The sequence below is a fragment of the Mesoplodon bidens genome (genome assembly GCF_964165515.1).
Source record: "Mesoplodon bidens genome assembly, chromosome: 8".
NCBI classification, from domain to species: domain Eukaryota; kingdom Metazoa; phylum Chordata; class Mammalia; order Artiodactyla; family Ziphiidae; genus Mesoplodon; species Mesoplodon bidens.
The window spans coordinates 16294277-16309613 of record NC_138165.1 but is presented as its reverse complement, the minus strand read 5'-3'; the positions used below and the strand labels follow the sequence as shown (position 1 = coordinate 16309613).

General features: G+C 47.0%; 1 protein-coding gene across 1 annotated transcript in view; it reads left to right on the top strand.

The window, feature by feature from the left end:
* The first annotated feature begins 263 nt into the window (after positions 1-263).
* Positions 264-15337, top strand: part of CFAP221 (cilia and flagella associated protein 221) — an 84014-nt gene continuing 68940 nt past the window's right edge. The window contains exons 1-5 of the mRNA XM_081242407.1: positions 264-358; positions 1736-1921; positions 4500-4600; positions 14617-14703; positions 14864-14962. Of these exons, the coding sequence (XP_081098533.1) occupies positions 1783-1921; positions 4500-4600; positions 14617-14703; positions 14864-14962 (426 nt within the window). The 5' untranslated portion in view covers positions 264-358; positions 1736-1782. The remainder of the gene's footprint in view (positions 359-1735; positions 1922-4499; positions 4601-14616; positions 14704-14863; positions 14963-15337) is intronic.

The following is a 15337-nucleotide window of genomic DNA, read 5'->3' as shown; positions in this document are numbered from 1 at the left end:
GCTTCAGCACCACCCCTTTAAGCCCCGCCCGTTTCAGCCCAGCTCTCCCGCCGTCTGCTCTCAGGGTGTGCAGTTTATGGTGTGTTCCGACTTCCTCATGTCCGCTCGGGAATTCGTGGTCCTCAGACCCTATAAGTCGCTCTCTTTGTTCTTCCCCAGGCCGTAGAGACTGCTCCGAGTCCCCAGAACTGACCCACGGCCTCCAGACCTCCAGCAGCGGCTGCCCGGGTCCCCCCCCACGTCCCAGGGGAGTTTGGTCGCGTCCGGTCGTGACCCAGGGAGCGCGTCCGCGTCGTCTTGGCGACGCTCGGGGAAGGTGGCGGCGCCCGCGGAATCCCGCCCGGGAACCCGCTTCGGGGTGAGCGGCCTGGGACCTGGGGTCGTGAAGGCAGCCTGAACCCCGGACGGGTGTCCAGCCGCAAGTCAGCCTGGGTTGGGGGCGGAGGAGAGCTCGGGCCCATAGGGGTAAATGAGGATGCGGGTGGCGCGTGGGTCTGGATTCGACCCTGCTCTGGAGTCAAGGGGTGCTGAGGGGAGCAGGCGTTTGTCAAGGGTGAGAGGGCCTGCCCCCTAGAGCACGGGGCCGTGAAACCGAGGATGCCTGGGGGTGTGGGGGTGGGGGAGAAGGGGGAGAGTTCACCTTGGGGGTGAGTGACCTGGGATGGGAGCTTGGGTGACAACGGCTTAGCTATTGTGTCTCCCTGAAGTACAGGCAGGGAATGTGAGGGGAGGGGGCTGGAGAGTGAACCGGGGCGGGTGTTGAAGGGGTGGCGGGGAAGGAGGTGGGCGAGGTGAAGCTTCAGCCATGCTGGCGAGAGGGCACGGGCCGAGAGTGGACAGGAGAACCTTCCGTCAGAAAGTGATTGCTGAGCACCTCTTCAGGGTGCTCAGTGTATTTTGCTTGATGCTGTGCTCTTTGGGGAATCTAAAGCTATGAGCCTTCTCAAAACAAAAAACGAAAGAACACACGTAAAGATCCACATGTGATTTTACGTCAGTCTCAGGGGCTTCACAGAGCAGCCCCCAAGCTTGGAGACGCAGCTGTGGGAGATACAAAGATGTGTGGAATTTGCAAAGTGCCATCACAAGGCAATACATTATTAATGCCAGAAGTAGTGGAGGCAGCAATTGCTAAAGAACGTTAAGGGGCATTGGGATGAGTGTGAACTTTAGGAAGGCAAGCCTGGCAAAGGGTGTGATGGAACCGGGACCCTCAGTCCTAGGACAGAGCTCCTAACAAAGCGCCCAGTGGCGGGGGAGGAGGTCTATGGCTCTCCACCTCCTCTCCCCAGAGAGGGGCTCAGGAAGGTGGCTCAGAAATGCCAGTGTCTCCCAATGTTGAAGGGTCTCATGGTCACGTCCATCTATGAAACTTGATTCGGAGAAATCTCAGAAAGAAAAGCCCTGTTTAACTGCTGACTTCAACATTTTCCAAACTTCATCAACTGTGAGAGCCTCAGGAAGCATCAGGGCTACATTTTGGGAAAAGCTCTTGAGGAGAATTAAGGACCACAGAAGGGTTTTGAGCAATGGCACGGCACTGGGTGCAATGTGTGATGCAAGATGAATGGGACCGCCTGTGTGGGAACGGAGCGGCCGCGAGAGAGAGGAGGTGGGGTGGGGGCCCTGAGCCACAGTAAACCACACAGTGACAAGGAGTACCTTTGTCAAGGGTTGAGAAAAAACAGTGTGTGGTTTCCTGTGGATGATTATATGACTACTGTTTTCTTCCCAGGAAATGACCTTTGGCTCTAAAAAGAAGGCTCCATTTTTCATGATAAAATGGCAGCGGTGAAAACCCCCAGCAGAGAAGTAAAGAATGCTGAAGAACCTTTTCATGATGTATCACCCCTCCTTTTAAGGAGCCTAGTGGAGGAACCCAAGAAACCAAAAGAAGTACCTAATCACCTCCTGGAATCAAGTAGGTGGTTAGGAAACAGATTTGCTTTACAACTCACGTCTTCCCAGAGGATCCAAAGTCCAGAAAGCATAATGGAATGTTGGGTGCTGATTTATCTGTATTGTTTTACAGGCTGGTAATCGTGTTCATCATTAAGAACAATGGGTCCATTCAGATCCATCCACTTCACTGGTAGACTTTATTTTTTTAAATATTTATTTATTTTTTTGGCTGCGTCAGGTCTTAGTTGCAGCACATGGGATCTTCTGTTGCGGCATAGGCTCTTCGTTGTGGTGCTCAGGCTTCTCTCTAGTTGTGGTGGCGGGTTTTCTCTCTAATTGTGGCGCCTGGGCTCCAGAGCACGTGAGGTCTGTAGTTTGCGACACGTGGGCTCTCTCGTTGAGACGCGTGAGCTCAGTAGTTGTGGCGCACGGGCTTAGTTGCCTGGCCACATTTGGGATCTTAGTTCCCTCGACCAGAGATCAAACCCGCTTCCCCTGCATGGGAGCGTGGAGCCTTATCCACTGGACAGCCAGGGGAGTCCTGTAACTGGTAGACTTTTGTGGTGGAAATTGGTCACCGAGTTCTGCCACCTCCACTTCCCCAAATATCTTTCCTCTCTGTCCCCACTTCATCCTCAGCAGGTCACCAGGACTACTGCAGGGCCCTTCTCCCTGGCCACACTCTTCACAGCCCTGGCAGTGTCCTTCCTAGAATCCATGCTGGCTCCTGCCCCCATCCTGTCTGGATGCTCTCAGGGGATCCCCTGTGCGCAGTTCCTTTGCTTGGCACTTGGCCCTCTTTGCTGTCGATCTGAGCCTGCCCACCCAGGGCCCCTCCAGTCCCCCAGCTCCGGCCACACCGGTTACTCCTGCTCCTTCAAGGATACTTGCCTTTTCCCACGCACATCCCTGAGCCTGGAAAGCCTGTTAAATCCTATAGCTGTTATGCAGGAGGCTAATTATGCAGAAGGTTATGCATTTTGCCTACGGTCTTCTCACTGAATCCATCGCATCATCACGATACCGTCTATTTCCATTTTACTGTTGGGGAAGCTGGGGTGGCCCAGCTAAGCAGAGAGGTGGTGTTCAGCTGTTGCAGCCCAGTGTCCCGCTCCCTACGTCCCACTAGCTTGCTTCCCACTTGCCATTCAAGGCCCCTCACGAATGCTGGAAATGCAGCATTTGCTGTGGCTCTGTTGTCACTGAAGAGCACACTGAGTGCGAGTTAGTATACTTGACTGTTTCTGGGCATTAACAGAAAAATGCCCGTTTTACATCTATTTTGTGGCCCTACACACAAAATCTTCAGCATTAAAAAAAATGACCAAGAGACTTACCCGGTGGTCCAGTGGGTAAGACTCCACGCTCCCAATGCAGGGGGCCCGGGTTTGATCCCTGGTCAGGGAACTAGATCCTTCATGCTGCAACTAAAGATCCCACATGCCACAAGTAAGACCTGGTGCAGCCAAAATAAATACAAATAAATAAAAAATTTAAAAATTACCAAGTAATGTTCAATACTTAAAAGTAATTACCAATACTTACAAATTTACCAAATAAACTACGGAGATCATAATCCCCCTGAGACACCACCCTTACCCCAGTCCAGCCCTTCAGTTTGGCCCACAGTTGATGACAGTGACCATTCACCTGCAGAGGAGAAAAACACAAAATGTTTCACACCCACTGTAGATGGGTACGAAACACGGCGGCAAAGGGTGGGGTCAGGGTGTCTGTGACTCACAAGATTTAGCTATAGCCAAAGGAGACAGGTCGTCATTTATAGGAAACTGGACAGGGCATTCATACCGCAGGAGGCAGTTTACTGGTCGAAACCCGGCCTGGGCTTGATTTTTACAAACTGGAAAGAATGGAGGGTTATAAACAGATGCCTGGCCTGAAGCACAGAAGGCGCGGAAAGGCTTGGGACCCAGTGTCTTCTCCACACGTCTCAGTTCCTGCTGCGTGAAGAGCCGGGACAAGTTTTGTAGCCCTGGACTCTTCTGTGAGCTCAGCTGTCCTAACCTTGTTCTCAAAACTCGGAGCAAAAAAAGACACTCCCATGACAAGAGCAGTTTGAGACTGTACTGTCCAGAGGCATAATTTTTCAGAGCCTTAGGATTATTCTGTATTGCACTGTAATTCAGTTCAGAGGAAATCAAATAATAGCAGTTAAATACACAGTAATAAAATTAAACCCTTGGTGTTTGGATTCTTTGAAGTGGATATTCATTACATAATAAACAATTGCAGTGTTATACAGAGAAAACACAGGGTGTGTGCTCTTCACAAGCTTTTTTTATTATGAAGACTTGTATAAAATGTGTACAGAGCAAGTTATTTTAATAGATAATAAATGTGAATTTGTATTGTGATGATAATATCTCCCAAATGATGTGTAAAAATAGAGGGAGAAGCAGTCCAGTTCATGTGGAATAATCATTAATCTTGTTGACAGCTGTATCCTCTGTCTGAAACTTTCGTATGCTTAAAATACCCTAGATTAAAGGGAGCTCACGTTGATAGGATCTTCTTTCATTTAATATACGTTTTTATGTCTCAACTCATGATATACTTAATCTGCATTGTTTTTATAGAGGTTTATGCAAATCTTCTGAAGAATAAGGTCATACAGGCAAAACCTGGCATATTGCATTTTGGAGGCTATCAAGTAGAAAAACAACACCAGCAGATACTGGTAGGTACTTTAAAAAAAACTTTTTTTTAAATTTCGTTGAAATATAGTTGATTTACAATGTTGTGATAGTTTCTGCTGTACAACAAAGTGATTCAGTTATACATAAATATACATTCTTTTTCATAGTCTTTTCCATTATGGTTTATCACAGGATATTGAATATAGTTCCCTGTGCTCTACAGTAGGACCTTGCTGTTTCTCTCTATAATAGTTTGCATCTGCTGACCCCAAACTCCCGATCCATCCCTCCCTCACCCCTGGGTAGGCACTTTCTAAGTGGGATAATTAACCCTAATAATGAAATGACATGAACGTTCTGCATTTATATTACTCATTCATGTAAAGAGCACCATAATCAGCAGAAGTGCAGGTGTAAACTGGACCAGAAAGGTAGTTCTAGGATGAGAAATTTTAAAGTTGCGTCAGTGTCCTCGGCCAGCTTTCCTCCCCCTGCCAAAGGCTCATCCCAACAATCTCCAAACTGGTGCTGTTGCTGAGTGACCTTAGGGGCCAGGAACTGTGCTTTGTGTCTCACGTGGTCCAATTTAGTCTTTACACTAGCTTTGTGGCGGTTGTATTGTGGCTCTCTCTGTAGAGATGAGGAAACCGTGATTCCAGAAGGTTAAATACAATACTTGCCTCAAGAGCACGGCGACGGAGACAGAGTGACTCTTAGGCTGCCTGCCTCCCAACCAGTGAACTTTTTTTTTTTTTTTAGATTTATTTATTTATTTTTTGGCTGTGTTGGGTCTCTGTTGCTGTGTACAGGCTTTCTCTAGTTGCGGCGAGCGGGGGCTGCTCTGTTGCGGCATGCAGGCTTCTCACTGTGGTGGCCTCTCTTTTTGCGGAGCACGGGCTCTAGGTGCGCAGGCTCAGTAGTTGTGGCGCACGGGCTTAGCTGCTCCGCAGCACGTGAGATCTTCCCGGTCCAGGGCTCAAACCCGTGTCCCCTGCATCGGCAGGCGGGTTCTTAACCGCTGCGCCACCAGGGAAGTCCCTCAAGTGCCCTGTGCTCCACGCCTCCCCCACCAGGGAAAAGGTGTCCCTTTCTTAGAAGGGCCCAGCAAAGGTTCCGTTTTTCCTGCTCAGGTCAGATGCCCAGGCCTAAATCAGTCACTGAGGCCAGAGACACTCCGGCCTGACCTGGGGCAGCAGCTCCGCTGAAAGGGCTCCGGTAGGGACAGGTGAAAGGACGCACTGAGGAGTGGCTGAAGCTGTGAGGACAGCAGTCCACCGCAAAGCCACATGAGTCCGGGTCTTCCTGGCTCCCCGTCCTTGACCCGGATGTCCAGACTGGGGAGGGCCCGGGGTGGCTACAGCACCCCTGATCCGCCACGAAAAGGGGTCCTGAGCATTAGAGCAGCTGCAGCGCCTCAGCAACCCCGCCGTGACCCTCCAGAGTCACGCTGAGCAGGACGTCAGAACGACGGCAGCCGGCCGTGGAGCTGGGCTACACCGGGCTGCGGGCACGTGCTGGAGTGGGGCCGATAGGCGTGGGCTCTCTCACGTGGGCCCTGCGGCTCCGGCTTTGTGGGTGGCGTCCCCTGCCACCGCAGGCGTCTCCGCGTTTACGCGCAGTGCGTTCTTATAAGCCATGTCTTTCACTTATTTATTTTTGTTTTCACATAGCGTATTTTCTAAAATTTTTTAAATTTAATTTTTATTTTATATTGGAGTATAGTTGATTTACACTGTATTCGTTTCAGGAGTACAGCAAAGTGATTCAGTTATACACATACGTATATCCACTCTTTTTTAGATTCTATTCCCGTATAGGTCATTACAGGGTATTTTTTTTTCTTTTTTTTTTTTTTTTTTCGGTACACGGGCCTCTCACTGCTGTGGCCTCTCCCGTTGTGGAGCACAGGCTCCGGACGCGCAGGCTCAGCAGCCATGGCTCACAGGCCCAGCCACTCCGCGGCATGTGGGATCCTCCCGGACCAGGGCACGAACCCGTGTCCCCTGCATTGGCAGGCGGACTCCCAACCACTGCACCACCAGGGAAGCCCCCATTACAGGGCATTGAGTAGAGTTCCCTGTGCTGTACAGTAGGTCCTTGTTGATTATTTTATTTATACAGTGTGTATATGTCAATTCCAAACTCCTCATTTATCCCTCCCGCCGAAACCGTGTCTTAAAGTGGATCATTTAGAGCCAGAATTCCAACTATCGTGTTAGTCTCATTCTCAGAGTGAGGAAAACCGCTGGAGGAAACTGACACATGGTAAAGCTGTCAGGAAGTGAGGTCAGGTTCTATCGGGCAGACCCCTGCCGACAGAGAATGCAGCTTCCAGAGAATGCAGCTTCCGTGAGTCCTTACACATCTAAGAGGGTGGAGAGAGAAGGGATCAGGAGAGGAACCTGTTAGGTGCCCAGTGCTTCCTCTTAGGAAAAGGGTCAGGATTTAAAACTGTGATTAGGAACTTTACCCCTCAATCTATAAGGACACATTCCTTAGAACACAGCATCAAAGACCAAAGTTAATCATTCATTTTGGAACTTGCTTTTCCTGGTTATTAGGTTTGCTATCTAGATGATGGTAGGGTAAATCTAAAATAATTATTGTTCATAATTACTCATTGTTTGCAATGAGTGAACAATTCACTACCCGTTCCCAGCCGCCTCACTCTCCTCCTTCCTTTACCCACCCGCCCCAACCTAGGCAGCCACTGATCCACCTTCTGTTGGTATAGATTTGCCTATTCTGGACGTTCCACATAAGTGGAATCACACAACATGTGGTCTTTTGCGACTGGCTTCTCTCATTCAGCATGTTTTCCAGGCTTGTTCAATTTGTAGCATGAATCAGTACTTCATTACTTTTTATGGCCAAATAATATTCTGTTGTATGGCTTTATTACATTTTGTTTTGTTTTTTTAATTAAAAAAATTTTATTGACATATACTTGATTTACAATGCTGTGTTAGTTTCAGATGCACAGTAAAGTGATTCAATTATACATATCTATATAACTATATATTCCTGTTTTACATTCTCTTCCGCTAAAGGTTGTTGCAAGATATTGAGTATAGTTCCCTGTGCTATACAGTAGGTCCTTGTTGTTTATCCATTTTATATATAGTGGTGTGTATCTTTTAATCCCAAACTTCTAATTTATCCCTCCCCCACCATTCCTCTTTGGTAACCATAAGTTTGTTTTCTATGTCTGTGAGTCTATTTCTGTTTTGTAAATAAGTTCATTTGTATCAAATTTTAGATTCCATGTATAAATGATATCATATGATATCTGTCTTTCTTTTTCTGACTGACTTCACTTAGTATGAGAGTCTCTAGGTCCATCCATGTTGCTGTAAATGGTGTTATTTCATTCCTTTTTATGGCTGAGTAGTATTGCACTGTATATATGTACCACATCTTCTTTAAACATTCCTCTGTCGATGGACATTTAGGTTGCTTCCATGTCTTGGCTGTTGTAAATAGTGTTGCTATGAACATTGGAGTGCATGTATGTTTTCAAATTATGGCTTTCTCTGGATATATGCCCAGAAGTGGGATTACTGGATGATATGGTAGCTCTATCTTTAGTTTTTTAAGGAACCTTCATACTGTTCACATTTCATCAGTTGATGGACATTTGGATTTTGTCTTTGGGGCTGCTAGGAATAATGTCATCGTGGACATGCGTGTCCATGTTTTTGTGTGGATATATTTTTAATTCTCTCGGATATATATTAAGAAGTGGAATTGGGTTGTATGGTATGCTCGTTTTCTGTGGCTGCCATAACAAATTACCACAAATTTAGGGACTTAGAAAACTAGAAACTTATTCTGGAGACCAGAGTCCAAAGTCAAGGTGTCAGCCGGGCCTCTCTCCTTCCACGGGCTCTTGGGAGGAATCTTTCCTTGCCTCTTCCAGGTTGTGGTGGCTCTAGGTGTTCTTTGTTTTGAGGCTTCATGATCCTAAACCTTGGCCTCCATCTTCACATGGCTTCTCCTCCCACTCCCTTTTGTCTTCTCTTCTGTCTCTAAAAGGATACTTGTCGTTGGACTTAGGGCCCATCCGGGTAATCCAGGATGATCTCATCTCAAGGTCCTTAACTTAATAGCATCTGCAGTCACTCTTTTCCCAAGTAAGGTCACATTCACAAGTTCCAGTTATTAGGGTGTGGTTGTATCTTTTTGAGTTCACCATTCAACTCACTGTTGTTCTACTTGCATTTCCTTAATCATGAATGATGTTGAGCGTCTTTTCATGAGCTTACTGGTCACATTGCACCAAAGGCTTGTGGTGGAGAAGCCATCTGGGATAGCCCAAGAGCAAAGTGAGAGATGGGGAGCCGACACCCAGGGCACAGAGGGAGACGAGAGAGGCTCGGGGAGCAAGCATGTGGCGTATTTGGAGACCAGTGTGAGGTCTGCTTTACCCAGATCATAGGCTTTTTGGAGGGAGGTAAAAGCTTCATTCTGCTGAAGAACAGAGGCCGTCTCTGTCTTTTGTACAACACAATGCCTAACACACACAAGGCACTCAATAAACACTTGTCAAGATATTGAACTCACTTTACTGGAAGAGAGTGACTTGGTAGAGACTCGTGAATTCCAAGTAAATACAGGCTAGGGTCTAAATAATCATACTGCTTCTATCAGACATTGAAACAAACAGAAATGGATACAAGTACAAAATTTCATCTTAATAACATTCTGGGAGAGCCAGCCTCCTGTTTCTATCAGCAAACTTAAGCAGACGCCTAAGGGAATTACCTTGAGACTCTTGGCAAACAAGGGGGGAAATCCAACTCTGCCTTTATCTTGGTTTTGTTACAGGAAACTGTGTAAATTACCCAAGAATGGAATGATTGAATGTGTGTTTAAAACGACAATAAATTGTTCATTAACATTTGAGATTGATCCAGATCTGGTTAAAGGCTTTAAAGCCTTTTACTTGGATTCATATCGAAATCAATCTTTCGATTTAAAAGTTGAAATAATGGTTCCCACTTTTCTCAAAACCAAGACCTCTTAAAATCCCTTTCCCTCTGTGGAAAGACTTTGTCTGGGAAACTATATTTATTAAGGAAATAATTAATCAATTTTCCCATGAGACAACCAGTGTTACTGTGGCCAGCCCCAAAGTTGTCAGCCTCTACAGCCTTCTCTTATTCAGAGCAGCATTCCCTTCAGGCTTTCTGCAATAATTGTATTAGTTTTCAGGTCCCTGTTGCAGCATTCAGAGACACCCCTGCCCCAGGATCTTGGTTCTCAAACTGGGGCCACGAATCCCAATGCCTTCTAGTCAGTGTGCGAGGGTGGGGACTTGAAGCTACAGTGTAAACAAACATGGTGCATCCTCTGGAGCATCAATTTTACTCTCCCATTTTGGAGAAATGCAGTATAGAGTAAAATTTTACAGTAAAATCAATTGCCAACCTGCATTTTAAGGTAAAACTGTTACCGACCAGGGTCCTTGGACTCCGTAATCAGTAGAAATTAATAGGAGGCCAGAGGAGACATTCAGGCAAGGCTTTACTGGGGCCCTTGCTGCAGCAGTGGGGAGCGAGAACAAGTAGCAGGTTCCCAGTTCCCTTGCTGGCTCCTCGAGGTGGGGCGGGCTGGTTCCCTATATGGGGTGAGGCTGGGGGCAGGTCCAGGGGTTGGGCCTGAGGGGTGGCCTAGGTGCCCTGCCTACCCCCTGGGTGGGCTGTGTGCAGGCATCCTACGCAGGGCCCTGCTTTTGCTACCGGCTCCTCAGAAGTGGCAGTTGGGTTTTCTTGTTTGTTTGTTTGTTTTTTGTTTTGCTTTGGTCTTTTTGTATCTTGTTGTCCATATTTGCCCCAGCTGCACGTGCACGCAGTTATTTTTAGTCCCTTATAGTTTCTTTGTATCTGTTGCTCCAGGAGACGTCTGTCCCGGTGCCAGCACTGCAGCAAAGGGTCCCAGGTCCCAGGTCCCAGCCTGTCTCAAAACACTTTAAAGAACTTAGAGGGCTGCTTGCATTTTGCCCCCAGATCCCTGGCGTCGGGTATTAACCTCTGAGGAACTGTGTCCCTGAGGGGAGGGGTCGGAGGACCCCGACTTGGAGGCTGAGCTGTGTTTGGAAAATGCTATGATTAGTGCCCGGGGTTGAAGGTTAGGCCCGACGCTCTGCCCGGTGGAGGGGCTGGAAGGAAAGAGCAGAGTGGGGACGGAGGGGCGGGAGCTGTGAGCAGCCCTTGGGAGAGCCCTGTGACCCTTGAGTAAAAGCTGTTCAACCCCGGACTGCCTGGTTGGTGATTCCATGCTTGCTTGCCTGTTCTGGGGGCACGTTCTGAAACACTGAAGCGGGGGCTGTCAGTTGGGGCCCGGGGGGGTCAGGGGAGGGAGTGTCAAGGTCGTGAGGACCCACGGGGCCAGGAGAAGGTCAGCTCCCAGGGGCGCAGAGAGCTTGGGGGGGTGGGGAAGTAAGGATATCTATTGACCCCAGAATTGCGGGACAGAATAGGGTTTTAGGTGAGTTTATCTTGTCTCGCCTCAAGGGCAGTCCTGGGTTGCTCACGTTTTCAAATAAACTTTAAATATTAATTTAACATACACTTTCTAAACACTTGATCTTCCCAAGGCTTTTTTTCTCCTTTCAATGATGATTATTTCACCCCCAGTTTTAGTTATGAATGAAAAGGCAGGAATGCCATTTTAGCCCTGAAAGCATATTACTTTTTAAAAAGAAATCAAACTGACCTGCTGACAAAGTGTAAAAAAAAAGATAGATAGGGAATGCAGTTTGGGTACTGAGACATCCTGAGCTCTGAGACGGGAAGAGCCCTAGGTTCCAGGCATCCTGGGCCCCAGCATACCAGTGTCTCCTGGAAGGAACATTCTCCTGGGTAGGAGACCCAGGAGCCCACACCTCACCAAGATTCCCCCATGCAGAACCCCTGGAGGTCAAGAGAGGCCTGGGCAACTTTTATTTTTTCAGCCTTCTCACATATTAAAGAGGTATGCCAGACTTCCCCAGTGGCACAGTGGTTAAGAATCTGCCTGCCAGTTCAGGGGACACGGGTTCAGTCCCTGGTCCGGGAAGATCCCACATGCCGCGGAGCAATGAAGCCCGTGCACCACAACTACTGAGCCTGTGCTCTAGAGCCCACGAGCCACAACTACTGAGCCTGCATGTTGCAACTACTGAAGCCCACGTGCCTAGAGCCCACGTGCCTAGAGCCCATGCTCTGCAACAAGAGAAGCCACTGCAATGAGAAGCCCGCGCACCACAACAAAGAGTAGCCCCCGCTCGCCGCAACTAGAGAAAGCCCACGCGCAGCAACGAGGACCCAACGCAGCCAAAAATAAATAAAAAAAAAATAACTTAAAAAAAAAAATTAAAAAAATAAAGAGATATGCCATGTTGCTGCAAATGGCAATATTTCCTTCTTTTTTATAGCTGAGTAATATTCCATTATATGTGTGTACCACATCTTCTTTATCCGTTCATCTGTTGATGGACATTTAGGTTTGCAGCAACATGGATGGACCTAGAGATTATCATACTAAGTGAAGTAAGGCAGAGAAAGACAGATATTATATCACTTATATGTGGAATCTAAAAAAATAATACAAATCAAGTTATTTACAAAACAAAAACAGACTCATAGACAAAGAAAACAACCTTATGGTTACCAGAGGGGAAAGGGGATGGGGGAGGGATAAATTAGGAGTTTGGAATTAACAGATACACACTACTATATATAAAATAGATAAATAACAGGCTTTTACTGTATAGCATAGGGAACTATTTTCAGTATCTTGTAATAATCTATAATGGAAAAGAATCTGAAGCTTGAATTTGACAGTTGAAACTAACACAGTATTGTAAAGCAACTATAGTTAAATAAAAAAAATAAAAAAGATATGCCAAAACAGGGTCACAAAAATTGTGGTCCTTTAAGAATATTCACAGGTGAACAGATAACTAATAAGAACCTGCTGTATAAAAAAATAAAATAAGATAAAATTCAAAAAAATATATTCACAGGTGACAAATGAGAACTTTTAACAAATGCAAGCATCGGTATAATCTCATCAAGAGATTACGTCTTAAGTCTGACTTAGGGCCTCAGTGAACTCGAGGCCTTGGGCAGTGGCTGTGTGACAGGCCCAGCCTCTGGCCTGGACTTTGGAGACCAAGGGCCTCTTAGCTGTCCTCCGGCCCAGGTGAAGGCCAGATCCCAGAACCCAAGGTCCTTGCTCTCCTTTCATGTAGGGGAAGGAAAAACCCCTCTACTCAGAGACCCAGTTAACTTACCCAGCAGGTTGTCCTGCCTTGAACGAGGGCCTCCTCCCGACCCCATCAGAGAACTCCTGACTTTGTGTTCTTTTTTATCAGCCCTAGCGATGGATTGGAGGCTGTCCTCTCCACACTCCTTTTCCTGATTTTTTGACTGCCTTAGTGTCACCAGGTCCCCAGGACAAGTGGCATGTAATTAGAGAAACTGGGAGTGGGTGGGTGGCTGGCTTCTAAGCTCAGCTGAACCACAGGACTAAATTGAGTTCAACAAAAAGGTGCACAGGTAACCAGTCAGGGCAGGAGGAGGGGAGTGTGCAAGGCCATGCCGGGGAGTACCTGGGGCTGTAGCTCTGGAAAAGTCTTAGGTTGGGCAGAGAGACATGGGCATATTTCATTATTCTTTAAGTGGTGTTGTATTTATTATTCGTTAAGTGGTGTATGATAGATTTTGAATCTCTTAAAGCGTTTAAACATGCACTGAAGCCAAAGCAATCTTGAGAAAGATAAAATGGAGCGAGAGGAATCAGGCTCCCTGACTTCAGACTATACTAGAAAGCCACAGTAATCAAAACAGTATGGGACTGGCACAAAAACAGACACACAAATCAATGGAACGGGATAGAAAACTCAGAGATAAACCCACACACGTATGGTCACTTTATTTTTGATAAAGGAGTCAAGGATATATAATGGAGAAATGACAGCCTCTTGGATAAGTGGTGCTGGGAAAACTGGACAGCTACATGTAAAAGAATGAAATTAGAACACTCCCTAACACCATACACAAAAATAAGCTCAGAATGGATTAAAGACCTAAATGTAAGGCCAGACACTATAAAACTCTTAGAGGAAAACATAGGCAGAACACTCTCTGACATAAATCTCAGCAAGATCTTTTTGGATCCACCTCCTAGAGTAATAAAGAAATAATGCCATTTGCAGCAACATGGATGGACTTAGAGATTATCATACTTAGTGAAGTAAGTCAGACAGAGGAAGACAAATACCATATGATATCACTTACATGTGGAATCTTAAAAAATGATACAAATGAACTTATTTATGTACAAAACAGAAATAGACTCAGAGACATAGAACACAAACTTATGGGGACTTCCCGGGTGGTGCAGTGGTTAAGAATCTGCCTGCCATTGCAGGAGACACAGGTTCGATTCCTGGTCCAGGAAGATCCCACATGCCGTGGAGCAGCTAAGCCCGTGCGCCACAACTGCTGAAGCCCACACACCTAGAGCCCGTGGTCCACAACAAGAGAAGCCACCGCAATGAGAAGCCCGCACACCAATGAAGAGTAGCCCCCGCTGGCTGCAACTAGAGAAAGCCCGCGCGCAGCGACGAAGACCCAATGCAGCCAAAAAAAAAAAAAATCATAAAAAAACCCCTTATGGTTACCAAGGGGAAAGGTTGGGGGGGAGAAATAAATTAGGAGTTTGGGATTAACATATACACACTCCTATAGATAAAATAAACAACAAGGACCTACTGTACAGCACAGGGGACTCTACTCAATATTCTGTAATGACCTAAATGGGAAAAGAATCTGAAAAAGAATAGATGTATGTATATGTATAACTGAATCACTTTGCTGTACACCTGAAATTAAAGCAACGTTGTAAATCAACTCTACATCAATATAGAATAAAAATTTAAAAAATAATCAAAGTGCACCGTATCTCCTCACATCCCTTTAGGAACAAGATGAGGTAAAGATAAATGAGGAGGTGCATGTGCAGGTAGATGAAGCAGTGTGTTCATGGGAATGCTTCTTTTTCTCTCCAGCACGTGGTCAATATTTGCAATGAAGATTTACACGTTCATATTCTACGCCCCCAAACCAAACACTTTCAGATCAAGAATGTGAAAAAGGTAAGTGTCCCTGGGGGGCGTCTTCTCCCAAGGTGTTCATCGCCGGGGGTGGCTTTCCGTGCCGCAGGTCTGCCCGGGGTGGCATGTAGCGTGTTGTCCCCGTGGTCCCGCTCCCGTGGGCGCTGGGGCTCGTCCGGACAGGAACCCCCTTGTCTTCTAGGAGCACCGCCTTGTCCCTGGCTTGTCCTTCACGGTCACCATTACGTTTACTCCAGATGAGTGCCGGTACTACTATGATTGCATCCGCATTCACTGTAAGGTGTGTCCCTTAATATCGGGGGGTTTGGGGGGCTTGGGGGTGGCACCTTACATCTTCAAGGGAAGAAGAGAGACGGAGTGACAAGGATGAGGTTTCTCAGCCTGATGCCTTGGGCAGCCGGTCTGAGTGGCTTGAGGGTCCTGGTCCGGTGACGTGGGTCCCAGCTGGGGAAGCTCCAGGCTGCCGAGAACTGGGGCAGAGCCAGAGACACTGCTTGCTGCAGGTTCCCACCTGCCCTGGCCTAAAAGTCTCCTTTATCTTGTGGTGCTGGGAGTTGAGGAAGGCTTGTCAAATAACTTAAACATCCTCCTTTAAGAGCTAGGTGAGAAGATCAGCAACAACCCCCCTAGGCACCAGCAGCAAATGTCCTCCGAG